The sequence below is a fragment of the Sinohyriopsis cumingii genome, chromosome 4 (assembly GCF_028554795.1).
Source record: "Sinohyriopsis cumingii isolate HCF-2022 chromosome 4, ASM2855479v2, whole genome shotgun sequence".
Lineage (NCBI taxonomy): Eukaryota > Metazoa > Mollusca > Bivalvia > Unionida > Unionidae > Sinohyriopsis > Sinohyriopsis cumingii.
The window spans coordinates 5,425,707-5,441,980 of record NC_142964.1 but is presented as its reverse complement, the minus strand read 5'-3'; the positions used below and the strand labels follow the sequence as shown (position 1 = coordinate 5,441,980).

Here is a 16,274-nt window from a genome sequence, read left to right as displayed (position 1 = left end):
CTATTGGGTGGGGGGGGGGGGGGGAGGAGGCATAGCCATTGAAGTGGTATTTTTGGAACATTGAATTTATCAGTATTTCCAACACTATATTTTGCTGCTTCAGTGAGGATGAATTTATATGCAATGTATCAAATACAGTTTTGATTCTTTGTATACAGTGTTTGGTATTTGGGCTTCATGGACTATATGAAATGTGGAATCAGATGGATTAGAAGATAGTTTGGTTCTAGACAGTATAACCAATTTCAGTTATCTGAGATAAAGTGATGGTTCAGTTGCCTCATCATAGAGCATTTCTGAAGGGTGTTCTAAATGCAACCAAAGTTTAAGTCCCTTATTGTGTATTGAATAAAAGCCCAATTCCCTACTTGTGTATTGAATCAAAGACCAAATCTCTGATTGCATATTGAATCAAAGCCCAATTCCCTGCTTGTGTATAAAATCAAAGTCAAATTCCCTGCTTATATATTCAATCAAAGCCATATTCCCTGCATGTGTATTGAATCAAAGCCCAAAGCCCTGCTTGTGTATTGAGTCAAGGCCCAATTCACTGCTTGTGTATTGAATCAAGGCCTGATTTCCTGCTTGTGTACTGAATCATGGCAAAATTCCCTGCTTGTGTATTGAATCAAGGCCCAATTCACTGCTTGTGTATTGAATCAAGGTCCAATTCCATGCTTGTGTATTAAATCAAAGTCCTATTCCCTGCTTGTGTATTGAATCAAAGCCCGATTCCCTGCTTGTGAATTGAATCAAGGCCCAATTCTGTACTCGTGTATTGAATCAATGCCCAGTTCTCTGCTTGTGTATTGAATTAAAGCCCATTTCTCTGCTTGTGTATTGAATCAAAGCATAATTCCCTGCTAGTGTATTGAATCAAGGCCCAATTCCATGCTTGTGTATTGAGTCAAGGCCCAATTCCCTGCTTGTGTATTTAATCAAAGCCCGACTCACTGCTTGTGTATTGAATCAAAGCCCCATTCCATGCTTGTGTATCGAATCTAAGCGTAATTCCCTGCTTGTGCATAGAATCAAGGCCCAATTCCCTGCTTGTGTATTGAGTCAAGGCCCAATATCCTGCTTGTGTATTGAATTAATGCCCAATTCACTGCTTGTTTATTGAAACAAGGCCCAATTCCCTTCTTGTGTATTTAATCAAATCCCGACTCGCTGCTTGTGTATTGAATCAAAGCCCCATTCCCTGCTTGTGTATCGAATCAAAGCCCCATTCCCTGCTTGTGCATAGAATCAAGGCCCAATTCACTGCTTGTTTATTGAAACAAGGCCCAATTCCCTGCTTGTGTATTGAATCAAAGCCCAATTCCCTGCTTGTGAATTGAATCATGGCCCAATCCCGTGCTTGTGTATTCAATCAAGGCCCAATTCCCTGCTTGTATAATGAATCAATGCCCAATTCTCTGCTTGTGTATTGAATCAAAGCCCAAACCCCTGCTTGTGTATTGAGTCAATGCTCAATTCCCTGCTTGTGTATTGAGTAAATGCCCAATTCCCTGCTTGTGTATTGAATAAATGCCCAATTCACTGCTTGTGTATTGAGTCAATGCCCAAAGCCCTGCTTTTGTATAGAGTCAGTGCCCATTTCCCTGCTTGTGTATTGAATCAATGCCCAATTCACTGCTTGTGTATTGAATTAAAGCCCAAAGCCCTGCTTGTGTATTGAGTCAAGGCCCAATTCCCTGCTTGTGTATTGAATCAAAGCCCAAAGCCCTGCTTGTGTATTGAGTCATGGCCCAATTGCCTGCCTGTGTATGGAATCAAGGCCCAATTCCCTGCTTGTGTATTGAATCAAGGCCAAATTCCCTGCTTGTGTATTGAATCAAGGCCCAATTCATTGCTTGTGTATTGAGTCAAGGCCCGATTCCCTGCTTGAGTATTGAATCAAAGCCCAATTCCCTGCTTGTATATTGAATCAATGCCCAATTCCCTGCTTGTGTATTGAATCAAGGCCCAATTCCCTACTTGTGTATTGATTCAAGGTCTAATTCCCTGCTTGTGTATTGAATCAAAGCCCTATTCCCTGCTTGTGTATTAAATCAAAGCCCAATTTCCTGCTTGTGAATTGAATCAAGGCCCAATTCCATGCTCGTGTATTGAATCAAGGCCCAATTCCTTGCTTGTGTATTGAATCAATGCCCAATTCTCTGCTTTTGTACTGAATCAGAGCCCGAATTACTGCTTTTGTATTGACTCAAGGCCCAATTCCCTGCATGTGTATTGAATCAAGGCTCAATTACCTGCTTGTGTATTGATTCAAAGCATGATTCCCTACTTGTGTATTGAATCAAAGCCCAATTCCCTGCTTATGTATTGAATCAAAGTTGATTTCCTGCTCGTGTATTCAAAGCCCAGTTCCCTGCATGTATTGAATCTAGGCCCAATTACCTGCTTGTGTATTGAATAAAAGTGTAATTCCCTGCTTGTGTATTGAATCAAAGTCCAATTCCTTGCTTGTGAATTGAATCAAAGCATAATTCCCTGCTTGAGTTATTAAATCAAGGTCCTATTCCCTGCTTTATGTATTGAATCAAAGCCCAAATCTCTGCCCATATATTGAGTCAAGGCCCAATTCTCTGTGTTGAATCAAAGCCCAATTCCCTGCTTGTGAATTGAATCAAGGCCCAATTTCCTACTTGTGTATTGAATCAAAGCCCAATTCCCTGCCAAGAATAAGGCCAGTGTGACTAATTAACAATTAATAATTATCATTGCATTTGTCTTGTGAAAAGGACAGCCCTTTGGACTTACTTTCAAAGAAACCATGTGCTACGTACAGTGTGTGTGTATAAGCAGTAGCAACTGATTGGCAAATAAATGATGCCATATTTTGTTGTAACTTACGATGCCAAGGACTTCATTTTAACAGTTCAAATCTGCAGTCACAAGTTACCGTACATGTGGCAAATGTTTTCCCTACATTTTATATCCCACTTATTTCCTTAGCTTTAACTCTTAAGGCACGTAACACTGTTTACTAAATAAAATATTTACTCTGAATTAGTTCTTTGGGGGCATATATACTGCATGGTATATTTTGTTTTATTCCTTCTTTTAATTTAATCATGGTAAATAAAGTTTGCATATATAGTAGAGGAATGCCAGGTGTTTACTGGCAGAGTTTCTTTGGCGGAAAAGGAGATGCGATTTTGTTAGTCAGATAAATGAACCCCACAAATGTGTTGATACTGATGGATGATGTTGTGGGTCTGATGTCACCTGTTCATTAAAATATTTATTTGTGCTGCATGCAAATGATTCCAGAACAAACCTGCGTACACTTTAGACACATACCGTAATTGGTAACAACCATATTAAGCGCGAAATTCAAAATGGCCACAGGACAGATGGTTGTGCTATTCCATGTGGTTTTACAAGTCACCAAACATATGATTTGCTCAGGAAATATAATCTACATGTCATCAAAAGAACCCTTCAGCCGACAGTAGCTGCACAGCCACGAGAAATATCGGTAAGTGTATAACATGTACACCGATGTGTACAGACAAAATAGATTGCAGATAATTGCAGCTTTTAATGAATATGTGATATTAGCCCTTCGCCCGAAAATCAATATCATCAAGGGTGAAGGGCTGATTTATCGGCCTAGTTAAGTGCCAACTTAAGACTCCATGGTCCGACATGACTTTAAACTCCATACCATAAAGATAATGGTGGAAATGTTTGATGGAGGTAACTACCGTCAATAATTCTCTCCTTGTTACACAGTACTTCCTTTCTGTCTTTAATAAAATGTTTTGCTAAAGTAGCAAATGACCCTCTCAATTTCACACTGTACCTGAGAAAGCACAGCACCAATTTCCACCCTGCTAAAGTCAGTGTCCAATACAAAAAAAAAAAAAAAAAAAATTCCTGGTTAGGACAGGCCAAATTGGAGTACTTATAAAATCTTCTTTAAGAGTTTCACACGACTTTTGACCACAGGTGCTCGACGCGAGCTTGATGTTAAGAAAAAAACAATCATCTAAAGGAAAAAAATCATATAGAGTGACAAAAATAACTTCAGCCAATGGTAGCTGCACAGCCACAAGAAATACTGGTAAGTGTATAACATGTACACCGATGTGTGCAGCCAAATTTGGATGCAGATAATTGCAACTTTTAATGAATAGATGATATCAGCCCCTCACCCGAAAATCAATATCATCACTGGTGAAGGGCTGATTTATCGGCCTACGATTTTGTTTATAGAGAAAATTACTCAGCATTCTCAGTGATCATTCATGGAATTAGTGACACTTTTTGTTAACTTTTTTTTACTATAGTACTGTTGTAGGGGTTTAACAAATCTGAAATTTATGTGAACAATGTTGGATCTTAACATTCAGTTTACTGAAGAATTTATTTTGTAGTGTGATATTAATTATTTCATCACAGCAGTATTCACAAGTGATAAAATATGGCATCTGTGGATTGCATACAGTGTATCTATTTATGTATGGGTTAGATTTTTTATTTTTGAGAAATGAAAATTGACAGACATAATGTAATACTCGGAGTTCTCTGTGAAAAATCCTGAGATATGAGATCGGGAGATAGGTGTGGAAATACCTCCCAAATAGGGAGGTTTTTCTCCCGGCTTGAGAGTTGACAAATATGAACTATCCATGCTTGTGGAATTTCAGCTAGGGCTTGTGAGTTTATTTAAGATTTAAGTCACCAGCCCGAGGCCTGTGTCTAAAAAAAAAAAATGTTCTTTGAGCTCTGCTTAGGTGAAAACTATGTTGATATGTCCTTAAATTCTGGCGGTGTATTGAAGATAAGATTTTCAAGAGGGTCATCATGGTAACCATATTGGATTTCAGATTGCCATAATTATGAACTAGACACCATCAGAATACCCTAGGTCCAAATGTCTACCATGGTGGCCATATATGACGTCAGATTGGTACTATTTTTGTTAAGGACCAATAAGATATCATTAGTCTTCTGCTGAAAACCCGATGTCAATATGACTTTTGATTTAGTAACAATAACAAGAATTCCAAGATTGTAGCCATATGGAATGTTCAATCAGGAATAGCAATTACCAGATTTCCAAGATGGCTTCCATATAGGATGTTAGATCAGCACATTTTCATTTTGTTGTTGTTGTTGTAGGGTTTAACACCATTTTTCAGCACACGATAGGCTATACATGGCAGCCAGTATTAATGGTGGAGGAAGAACCTGAGAAAACCCCGGAAAGAACCATTGACCCACGAGAAGCTACTAGCAAGCTTTCTCGCATACCCACATTGGCTGAATCCGAGACTCAAACCCACGCAGACATAAGTGACATGGCAATGATTCATAACAGAGAGCGCTTTAGACCACTCAGTATTTTCATTTAGTACCAAGCAGATATCATAAGAAACTTCTAGTGAAAACCCAATATTGATTTGACTTTCCATATAGTATAAGAATTTCAAGATGGCTGCTGTGGTGACCATACTGGAAACCTGGATCATTTTCATTTAGGACCAACTAGATATCATAACTAATCATTGTTGTAAATCCCAGTTGGATGAGACTATCCATTCACATGGAGTAGTGACAACATTTTCAAAATGGCCACAGTGGTAGACATGCCAGTATTGAATGTCCAGGCAGCACCAATGTCACTTAAGACCAATTAGACATAATAAGTCTTCTTGAGGAAACCTCATGCTGATATGACGTTCTAAGAGAAAGGAGTAGCAGAACCATTTTTCATGTAGGACCAACTAAACATCTCAAGTCTTCTGGTGATGCACGACTTTCCTTTTTGGATTAGTGATGGCATACTTTTCAAGATAACTTGTACTAACAGATGGATGGAAGACAGACAACAGGCTATGATCAGTAGAGTTAAAACCAAGTGTATGAATGGGAATGAACAAGATATCTATGGAGTCAGACATTTCTGTGAGCCAAGTGCTTTATAAAGGTACAAGAAACTTCAATGGGTTGATACAGCCAAATTGGCGAGCAAACAAGAAATGAAAAAGATATAATCACATTAGCATCATCTTCGTATTTCTTAGAATAATTATAAAGTTTAAAATGCAGCTGCTAGTGACATGTCAGTAAAATTAAATTCAAATTTAAAAAAATAAACCAGAATTAAGTATTTTTTTGTGTAAATTTATTGAAAGAACACAAACTGAGGCAAAACTGTGATCAACAAAATATGAAAAGAAATATGATAGTGTATATAAAAATTTCACTGAAATGAACTAAAGCAAAAAGATAGTGCATATGTAAACTTCATTCAAATCAACTAAATCACAAAAGTAATGATTGTACTCTGTATACAGACCATGTCAAGTATATAACGTGAGGTCATGTCTAAAACTATTAATGAAAAAAAGCCAATAGGCACTAATAAATTTTGAATGAACACAATTAAAAATCTATAAATATACACTGTGTGCAAAATAGACAATTAATAATATACATAATTATGCACTGATAACAAATTATAGACTTGAATAATCATTAGGTTTCAGTATACATTTGGTCTAAAAGAATAAGATAAATGTTGTTTGATTATCACTGGCATCACCGGTGTGCCATTTGTTCCTATCAACCCACCTGATGGCTCAGTGTTCATAAAGCTTGCATGCAATTCTAATCTTTAGCTTATATGTTATACAGTACATTAAAATTTGAGATATAAAGTGCTTGTACATGGTCAATGAATTTTGAATTTTTAAGAAAAATCGACAGAATAATGTTCATTTTCTGTTACTATGAAAGCAAGGTCTGACTAGTATGTAGAATTTTATACTGTTCTACAAATATGCTGAACATACTTATTGAGAATCTTGTTTTTAAGTTTATAGTAAATTACACTGCCAAAAATTTGTTTTTCAAATTATAAGATGAGTAAGAGGGAAGTTTAATGCCTATTGTTAAAAATAGTACACAAGTTGTATTATGTTTGTGTAAATAAGCTATAGAGCATATCAACTAATATGTAATGTACTGTAACATAAGAAATATTACAGGGAATAAACTGTTGTGGTTTAGGAGCAAAAGGGCACTTGTGATAAAATTTCATGGGATCACACCATTTACCATAACATCCATTATATAATACAATTTTTCGTGGTAGATTTATTTAAGTTAAACCTTCCATTCATATTTTTGATTTTGCAGAATTGAACTTTACTAAAAGTACCGTTGATACTCACTTAATTATATCTAACTTCAAACTATATTGACCAAGATCTTCCATTGCATAATGCAATGACAAATCTGGGTCTATGCAATCTGAGACATAATCAGTAGAACAAACAACACAGATCTTGATCTTCCCATGCATTATGCTATAGCAGATAAAGGTCTATACTTTTTGGACTTGATGTATATGGCAGCATATATGGTAAACATTACCTCACAGATACCAGACTAATAAATTTGAGTTATGCAAAATCTGATTCCCATGAGGAAATATTACTAACAGAATGGCAAGTTTCTCAGCAAGTTACCATAAGTATTCTGGTTTGGTTTGGTTTAGTGATTTACAGGACATCAACATATGTAGGATATCTAGTGCTTGGCAACTAAAGAAAGGGTCTTTCCTAAGCTGCTAAGGTCACACCATGATATCAGGCTGTACTGAGCTGATGGTCGGATTCAAACCTGCACCCTTTCAGTCGCGAGTTCAAAATGCTAACCAATGTACCACCATAGCTCCTGTCTCCATTAGTTGCCTCATACAATGTGTGGGATGGCATAATGAGTGCATCCTACATAACCAAGAAATACCAGCTATAACTTAATGATTTCTACTGATGTAAAGATGAAATGTGACCAAGGAAATGGAACATTCCAAGCATATATATATATTTGAAGTGAGTAAATAATACACTATTTCAGTTACATTTCTGGTAGGTTTTGGCCTTAATGGGTAAAATGCATGCTCACTAAATAATATTTGTCACGCTTATGGTTTCTGCTCAAATCATCCTACGTCAAAATGTCAAAAACAGAAACTTTATGTTGATTAACTTCAGATGGTTTCAAATTCAATATCACAAATTCCAGCAATTTACATCTGAACTAAAGTCATCTGGGCATGACATACCCCACCCCACCCTTAGTCACCTGCTTAAGGGATAAATGAAAAGAATAGAGCATAAAGTCACTAATATAGCTATAAAAATAAATTTGGTTGCTTCAATAATTTTTCCACCTTTATTGTGATCTGCACTGTAATATCACATTTTCCTTGGCAATGTATCATGCATCAGTTAACTCGTATCTGGTTAACCTGAAATGAGCTGCATTGTTGAAATTTCTGTTCCAGATCTTGCTCTCTCATTTAACTTTAGTGTACACTCATTATTTTCTACTCATTATTTTCAAGAATTTATTAAAATAAATGCCTAAATTTTCTGAGTTACTTTTCTTTCCAAAAAAATTACTCGTTAATTACAAAACAAACTGTGTATTTGTGTAAATTTAATCAGTTTTGTCAACCTCAAAATAAATTAGATCTTCTTCACCACTAGGGTGACTTGAACCTTGAAAACATGTACACAAAAAGCAGTCAAATAATTTACATTGCATCTCTGCCATTATCACATACTTTAAATGTTTTCATTACCAGATACATTGTTTTAAAATAGATATTCATTGTAATTTTACAGTTTTATCATCTTCTGTGATGTTTTAATACCAAGAGATATATGACAACCACTAATGAAAAGTTGTAGGTGATTTTTGTCTGTCGAAATAGCGCACCCTTGAGGGTGCACAGAATCAAAATTTTGCAGATATGGTACAAAAATCTTCAGGGAAGACACGAGTCTACACTATGTGCACAACACTGACTTGTGCAATATTTTGTTTAAATGGGGCCACAAAAATTCCGGGCATAGAAAATCTAAGTATCACAAGGAATCATTATACAAATTCACTGACAGTGTACTAAGTTTGGTTGCAATACCTATAAGGGTTTGAGTGTTATGCTAAAGAAATGAAAATATTTACAGGCAGTCATAGTGATAGATATATCCCTACATATTACATAAATGGAAGAGAAAATGAGATCACTTTTATATAATCTATATACGAAATGCAACAATCCAATAACAATCATAAATAACGATGTGCATCAGCAAACTCAATCATACAAAAAATTAATCGTTTAGCTCTGTGATAACACATGTACAATAAGACAAAAATGCATCATAGAAATTTTAACAAGACATCGTAAACACTCGCATTACTGGTCCTAGATACTGCACAATTCTTTTTATTACATAAAACTTAAATTTATACTTATGGGACAATAAACCCAGTAATGTAATATATAATCTTCATGACAAATGTAACTCAGTAATTTTCTTAACAAAGAAACTTGCTTTACAGCAAATAATAATACCACATGACAATCAGTTAAATTAAATATAATTGAGTACTGCCAATGAAAGACGTCCTTAAATTCACTAAGATAATTTTATGACTTGTGCAATTCGTTTCCCTTTTTAAATATTTTTATTGAAATTATGAGATAGAATATTCATGAAATGTAACTCTAGCAAATGACTTGCTGATATCTACTGAACTCTAAAAGCCCCAGTTTGAAATTACAGACTATTCATTCCTCTGTGATATCCAGATGAACATAGTAATGTTATCTGTGCTACATGCAAAGTTAAAGAAACCTTCAATACAGATATAGGTGAAATGAACAAATTAATATTTTGTTACTAAATAATTATACAAGTATTTAATCCATACTGTCTTGAAATGATTTGCAGTCCATAGTGTCAGTTAAAGCAGACTTTTGATAAATCTGAATAGATCAAGCATGCACAAAAAAATTAAACTATATAAATGCTAAAGGAATCTGTACTAAAATTTACAACATATCGGACTTAAAAATATGTACACTCATTTTGTTTTGATAAAATACTAATGCATTCACTGGGCTCAGCAATTAAGATCCACAAGGAAATGAAGTGTTGAACACAATTTTATTGGGTTTAACACTTAAAACATGTTTAAATTGTATTAAGAATTTTACACTGTAAATGATAAAACTTTAAGATTTCAAATGCAATTTTTGTATTTCTATAAAGAAAGGAAATATTCTCCTGACAAATGATGTGATGTTCAATAGTTAAGAAAAATTAAACTCTAAATTTGGCATGCTATAAAGCATTGGCACTATCATCATCTCTCAAAAATTACTGGTCATTATCCAAAAGTGAAACACGAGTCTTCTGTTCCATTACATACCTCAGGATTCAGTATTCCTAGTTCTAAAAAATGCCCATAACTGAAATTTTAAACAAAGGTAGATATATAGATATAGAGAGATTCATTAACACTTTAAAATAACACAAAAGATTTCTGCAAACCCCAAACTGTTTCTTTACAAACTCTGTTCCTTAGAGGCAAATTTGTTAAATTCAAGGTAAAGTTAACAAATGTCCTATCAAACGCTTGCAAATGACCACTGTGCTATTTATATCTATGTACTCGTATCATAATTTTTTCAGCATATTTAACTGATATAACAATCAGGGTTTCAACCTTTGCTAAAAGTGTGATAGATCTGCAGGGCCTCTAGAGAATGTAAATTGTAGCACCTTCATGGGAGCTGTGATCTCCACCACAAAAGTGACAAAATGAAAATAAAGACTTCAATTTTAAACAAAATGTTGGTTAATTGTTGTCACTGATCATTAGCAGACACTAAAAAAAAAGCAACTCTTGCATCAATTATTTTGAATGGGCAATATTTATCCCATTCAATCACTTTTTATTTTCCCTTTTTAGTTAATCATTCAGAAATACACAGGTACATATGAGAAACGTTTTACCATAAACTGATGACATTTCAATTTTAATGTCTCACACTATTTGCACATTTAACTTGTTTGCATGGTTCAATCCAAAGATAAAAACAGAAATGTTGGAAAAAGATTTTACACACTGTTACTTAAAAATACAGTATTTAAATATAGGAATAGCCATTAGAGAGGAGGACCAATGTTTTGCAGCATGCATGGGTCCTGTGACAGATACATCAGTGCCAGGTCTACAGTAATTCTGAACACAGATAATAAAACCATGACATCACAAATTACATCATGTAAGGTCAAGGCTGAATGACTGAGGTGATCAAATATGTTTCAAGTCATTTCACTACAGTATTCTCTTTTGTTAAATAAATTAGTATTTTTCACCACAAGATGAAAAGATGCTTACATTTGTGCTAATTTTGAATTAAATTTATTCATGAATTCCATTGCAAGTGAGCACTAATCAGCTAATGTAAGATCTTTTATATGTAGATACATGTAGCCATAATCTAACGTATGATCCAGATACACAACTTTCAAACAAATCTAAAGCATGAACATTTTAATATTCCCGCTGACAACTCCAGGTATCCATAAACCAATCAGTTCTTATTGCATCCAACTGTAGTCAACAAGAAAATAATATTTTTCTGGTGTGATTCAACCTCTTCCATAAAGGTTACTTGCAAAAAAATGTCCAGTCATTTTGCTCAAATGTAAAAACTGTTAGAAAATGCAACATAACCTATGCCTATTTTGGGGGCAAGTTGTGTCTAGGTTAGTGACTAACATCAGTAAGATTGTATTGGTGTATCTAAACTTGTACCTAATGCATTGGATTTCATCAAAAATGTACAGAAATGAAGAGAATATATAAGGAACTTGATTAATGTATTAATGCCTCCAATGCTCCCATCACATGATTGTGTGTGAGTCACCATAAGCAAACACGTGCATGAAAAAAGTAAAATTTTCAGTCAGAGAGTTTGATAGCAAATAGTCACATGATACAGACTCTAATTAAATATAAAAAATTCATATTCCCACATGTCCTCAGAGTACTTATCTTTGACACACTCTGTGAGGCCAGAGTCCTGCAGACTTTGCTCTATGTAAGCCAAACTCTTTTCCAAGTATTCCTGTTTGATTCCTACCAGCAGATGCTCCTGTCGGCCACAATTCAAAATGGGAACAAACTTCAGAAATGGCATCTTCTCTCGGAGATGTGGACTGTCAAAAAAGTTTGGAAGCCGTCCATGGCGCAGTGCACTTTTCAAAAAGTGGATACAATCAGAAAATCTGTCTGAGAGATATTGAAAGTCCCATTGACTTGGACAGCTTTCAAGGAGGAGAAAATTGATAACAGTTGTAATCTGCTGAGCCGTCAACTCCCCACGATAAAGGAGATTGTTCCTTGCCCCAGTTGTCAATAGCGCAAGAAGAATTTGCTGGACTGTTTTATGACAGCTGTCCACACCTGCCATTTTCATTTTTAACTGAACATTATTCTGGAAGAGATCATCCAAGTCTCCGAAGGAAAGGGACCAAATAAACTCTGGATGGAAAGGTGTGTGAGCTACAGTGTTTTGTTTGAAACTATTCATATCAGTCACTGGTACAGCATAAATCTGAGCTGCCTGATACCAACCCATAACTGGCATTGGAAGTGCGGGGATCATATTGATTTTTATTTCTTGGACACCCAACCCAAACAGACCCTTGGTATCCAAAGCAAGTACAAGATCTGCTGTGGCAGCCCTTTTAATCTGGAAAGGTAGTCGATCCATCAGTGACCTTGATCTTGTGTATAAGTTTTGAAGAGCAATATCAACCAGTTCTTCTGCACCTAACAGGAGCTCACTCGACGATAAACACTGTTTCTTCATTCCATTCACACTGATGGTTTGAACAAACTTTGGGCTTAATTTAAAACTTTCACTGAGGTTTTTGATACTAAGCATTATTTTCCCTTGAGGAATCCTGTTGTCAGAACTAGGAAGCAATACATCACTAATACTGAGATTTTCCATCTGTAGAACAAAGTGAATATCAAAGTGACTGGCCTTGGTCACTTGCAAACCCTTTGTTGCAAGCCCTGTTCCAAAAAAAGCAACAAAATGGATCCTGCTGGGAAGGGTGATCTGCTCAAGTTCATTCTGAAGAAGCATTAGCATGTAACTAACCACAAGAATTGAGGCCTTCCACTGCTCATGTTTCAAGGAACAAAGCCTTTTTTGATAATGAAAAAGCTTCTTGCTTATTTCACTACATTTCTGCTCTTGAAAATCAACAAATCGTGGTTCCTTCCATCCCAAGCTTTCAAAATACTGTTCAAATGCCAACCATTGAGGGTTCTTAATCTGAGGTGTCGTTTCAAATGAAAGAGAAAATGCAGGAGAACTGCCAAGTCTTGACCGAGACCTCACAGCTGTGGACCTTCTTACAGGCCTTGGTGTTGCATAGACTTGACCACTGTCCATACCCACACCACTAATATCATTTGGTTTTAGAAGCAATTCATCAAGTTGTATCAACAGATCATCAATTGTGCATTGCAAAAATTCAGATATATCCACACGTTTGATTGCAGAGGGTTCTGCTTGTATGAACTGCTGCCAAGCCAAAGGAACAATTACCCCTGTTCTTCCAAAATAGGTCTTTTCAGGTGGTTGTCTTTCTGCACATATTTTTGTTTCCTCCAATTCTGCTTGCTCTTGCTGAACTACTTTCTCTTCAACAATTACTTGTCTCTTTTTAGTAATGTAATAAAAGACTCTTTTCATAAAAATAAGTAACATCAGCTGAGAAATCAAGCATCCAGTGATGACTGCACCCCAGTACATCATTGTCAAAGGAAATATCTGAAACTGATACTGAAATTCTTGCACATGTTTACATTCTTCCTTGATGGTTGTTTCCCCATTTATATTAGAAGAAAAGAAACTAACAAAAAAATTATAAAGGTCTGGACCAAGATATTCATTTAGGATAGTATTTGGGACATCTTTGTTTTCTGCATGTAAATTCTGTGACAAGGAATCTTTCTGATACGGTTCCTCTGGACAGTGCCATACATGAAGATCAACATCCAGTCGATAATATTCCGTGCCATTTAAACTCAAGTTCCACTGGAACATTCTCTGAAGAAAAAAATTACTTAATTACATACCTATATAAATTAACTGAATCGGTTAGGGAATCAACCTAACACAGATATATAATACATTCTTTGTAGGAATTGGACAATAAATATAATGTACATGCAGTAAGGTACTATCTTTATTTTAAAACATAAATTTTGCTCTTAACAGATCCAATCAACAGAATGCAATGAAACAAAACAAAATATATCTACAACTGATGCTTGCTATACACCATTTTGATGGAATGTTATTTATTATAAATAGTGCCATAATGAAAGCATATACATCTGCGCCATTGTGCTTGTTTTTACATCATTGCTGGTGCCTTGTGCTATGACTTGTGCACATCTTACTTACATAGTACATGTATTAATTTGTTGCAAATTATGCATCAATAATCATTACATGTATAACTTACCCAAGAACTTCCTTAATTTACAAGTATCCTGAGGAAAAAAATTACTTTCATTTATGACAACTTTTGATTTATGCTGCAATCTGAGAAATGCATCTATGGCATAAATTGAGTGTCATCTGTATAGGCCATGTCACTTTTATTTACATACATGCTGAAACTACTGACTAGTGAAAGAGAATTGATGAAATCTTTCTGAAATTGTTTTATTAATTATTTACATTGATTCAAATATATGTAAATGCTGTGTATGTTACAGATGTTTAAGCTACAATTGTTAATTAAATTTAAAGACCACAATTTTGCTTTATTAAACTGCCTATTTAATAATGGACTACATGCCTGTACAGGTTGCATATAGTTAAATGTGATTGCAGTATTTTGACTATAGAAACTGTTACAACTTTTTATACTGACTGAATAATTAAAATTATCATGACAATAATCAGCATAAAACTTCCTATTCTAAATATGTTACTACAACACAAAAGATTTAGCAGTGTATTTGCAAGAGGGGTGGGAGGTAGATGAATGTACAGTATTATACAGATGTAATAATGGCAAAGCAGTTATTGCAAAATCTTATTATGAAAAGTCATAAGATATGTATTTATCAGTAATAACCAAAAAGAACTCAGATTACCCATCAATGGGGATTCAATTTCTGGTAACAGAAATTAACAACGTAACAGGTCTAGAGAAAAGTGGCAAAACATTATTTTTTAAAAACATTTTATGGACATATGTCAATAGTACTAAAATTACTTCAAAAATGAATCTGTGTCATATCTGTAATTGTGGTGTCAGCTTGGATAGTCATACAATGCTGTCAGGCATTTCTGTGCACCTAAGGTTTCCGTCTCCAATACTGAAGCAAAACGCTTACCAAATTCAACCGATTGACAAGGGATCTTGAATGCATCTCCAGAAAGGCGTGTATCTGAATTTCAGTATGCAAAATGTGGACTATTTATGATGACTTTTATATGCAGTGTGTACGTTTGAAAATACCCGTTATCATTGTCGAAAGTTAGGAGAAGATGACAATGTACATCTGCAACATGTAACTACGAACAAACTTCCTTCCGAAAAATTAAACACAGCTTATATGATTTTTTAAAAAAAAAAATACAAAATCAAAACGTAAGCTAAGAAATTACCCGTGCTGATTTTGTCTTGTGTCAAAATAACGTACGTTCAGATAGTTCACGTTTGAATCTTGAAAACTTAAGTTCAAGGGAAATAACTCAAACACTTTTGTGGGGCTATGGAAATGAAACTCGAATACGGAAAATAAGACTCGGCAAGTTTGAGCACGTTAAATTTCCAGTTAAAGTGCAGAGTGTAGACTGACAGTGATGTTTGTCTGGTTAACTGACACAACCACCAATCAGTTAATTAGTAAATCGACCAGCAATCCAGCCAACCTTGCATACAATCAGCTAATCACCAATAAATAAGTAAATAAATAAATAAACACACAAAAATGTATTTGGACGAAACAAGTTTAGGCATGCATTGCTATTGGAAACGTTGATTATTAGATATACCCAAAAAGTGTAGTAATGTCATTTAAATTCTGAAAAGTTTAAACTGTTATGTCAGGAAATCTAATTACAATTGCAATATTTTGACTTAAAATAATACGATTTTCAATAGATCTTTTCCTAAGTATTTCCGTTCCGTTGTCGTGCTTGCTTTTGAACCAGTAAATCAAGATATGTTAGCATAAGCATAAATACCTTATATTCTATGCCTAACCAGGTCTTGGTATATATGCGGTGCTAAAAGTATCTGTCTGGGACTTTTCAAAGAGTCTAATCCACGCCAAGGTTGCCTCCGGTTATGTAATCAAGCTTATCAGAGACGACAGTCTTTCTAAGTTCTTGGGCAACA

General features: G+C 35.1%; 1 protein-coding gene across 1 annotated transcript; it reads right to left on the bottom strand.

Annotated features, from left to right (window-relative positions):
* Positions 1-6,125: 6,125 nt before the first annotated feature.
* Positions 6,126-15,614, bottom strand: LOC149800566 (uncharacterized). Its single transcript, XM_089954513.1, has 2 exons — positions 15,539-15,614; positions 6,126-13,960 (listed from the first exon to the last, which is right to left on the bottom strand). Exon 2 carries the CDS (start codon positions 13,955-13,957, stop codon positions 11,837-11,839), a length of 2,121 nt encoding a protein of 706 aa, XP_089810639.1. The 5' UTR covers positions 13,958-13,960; positions 15,539-15,614; the 3' UTR covers positions 6,126-11,836.
* Between the last annotated feature and the right edge of the window lie 660 nt (positions 15,615-16,274).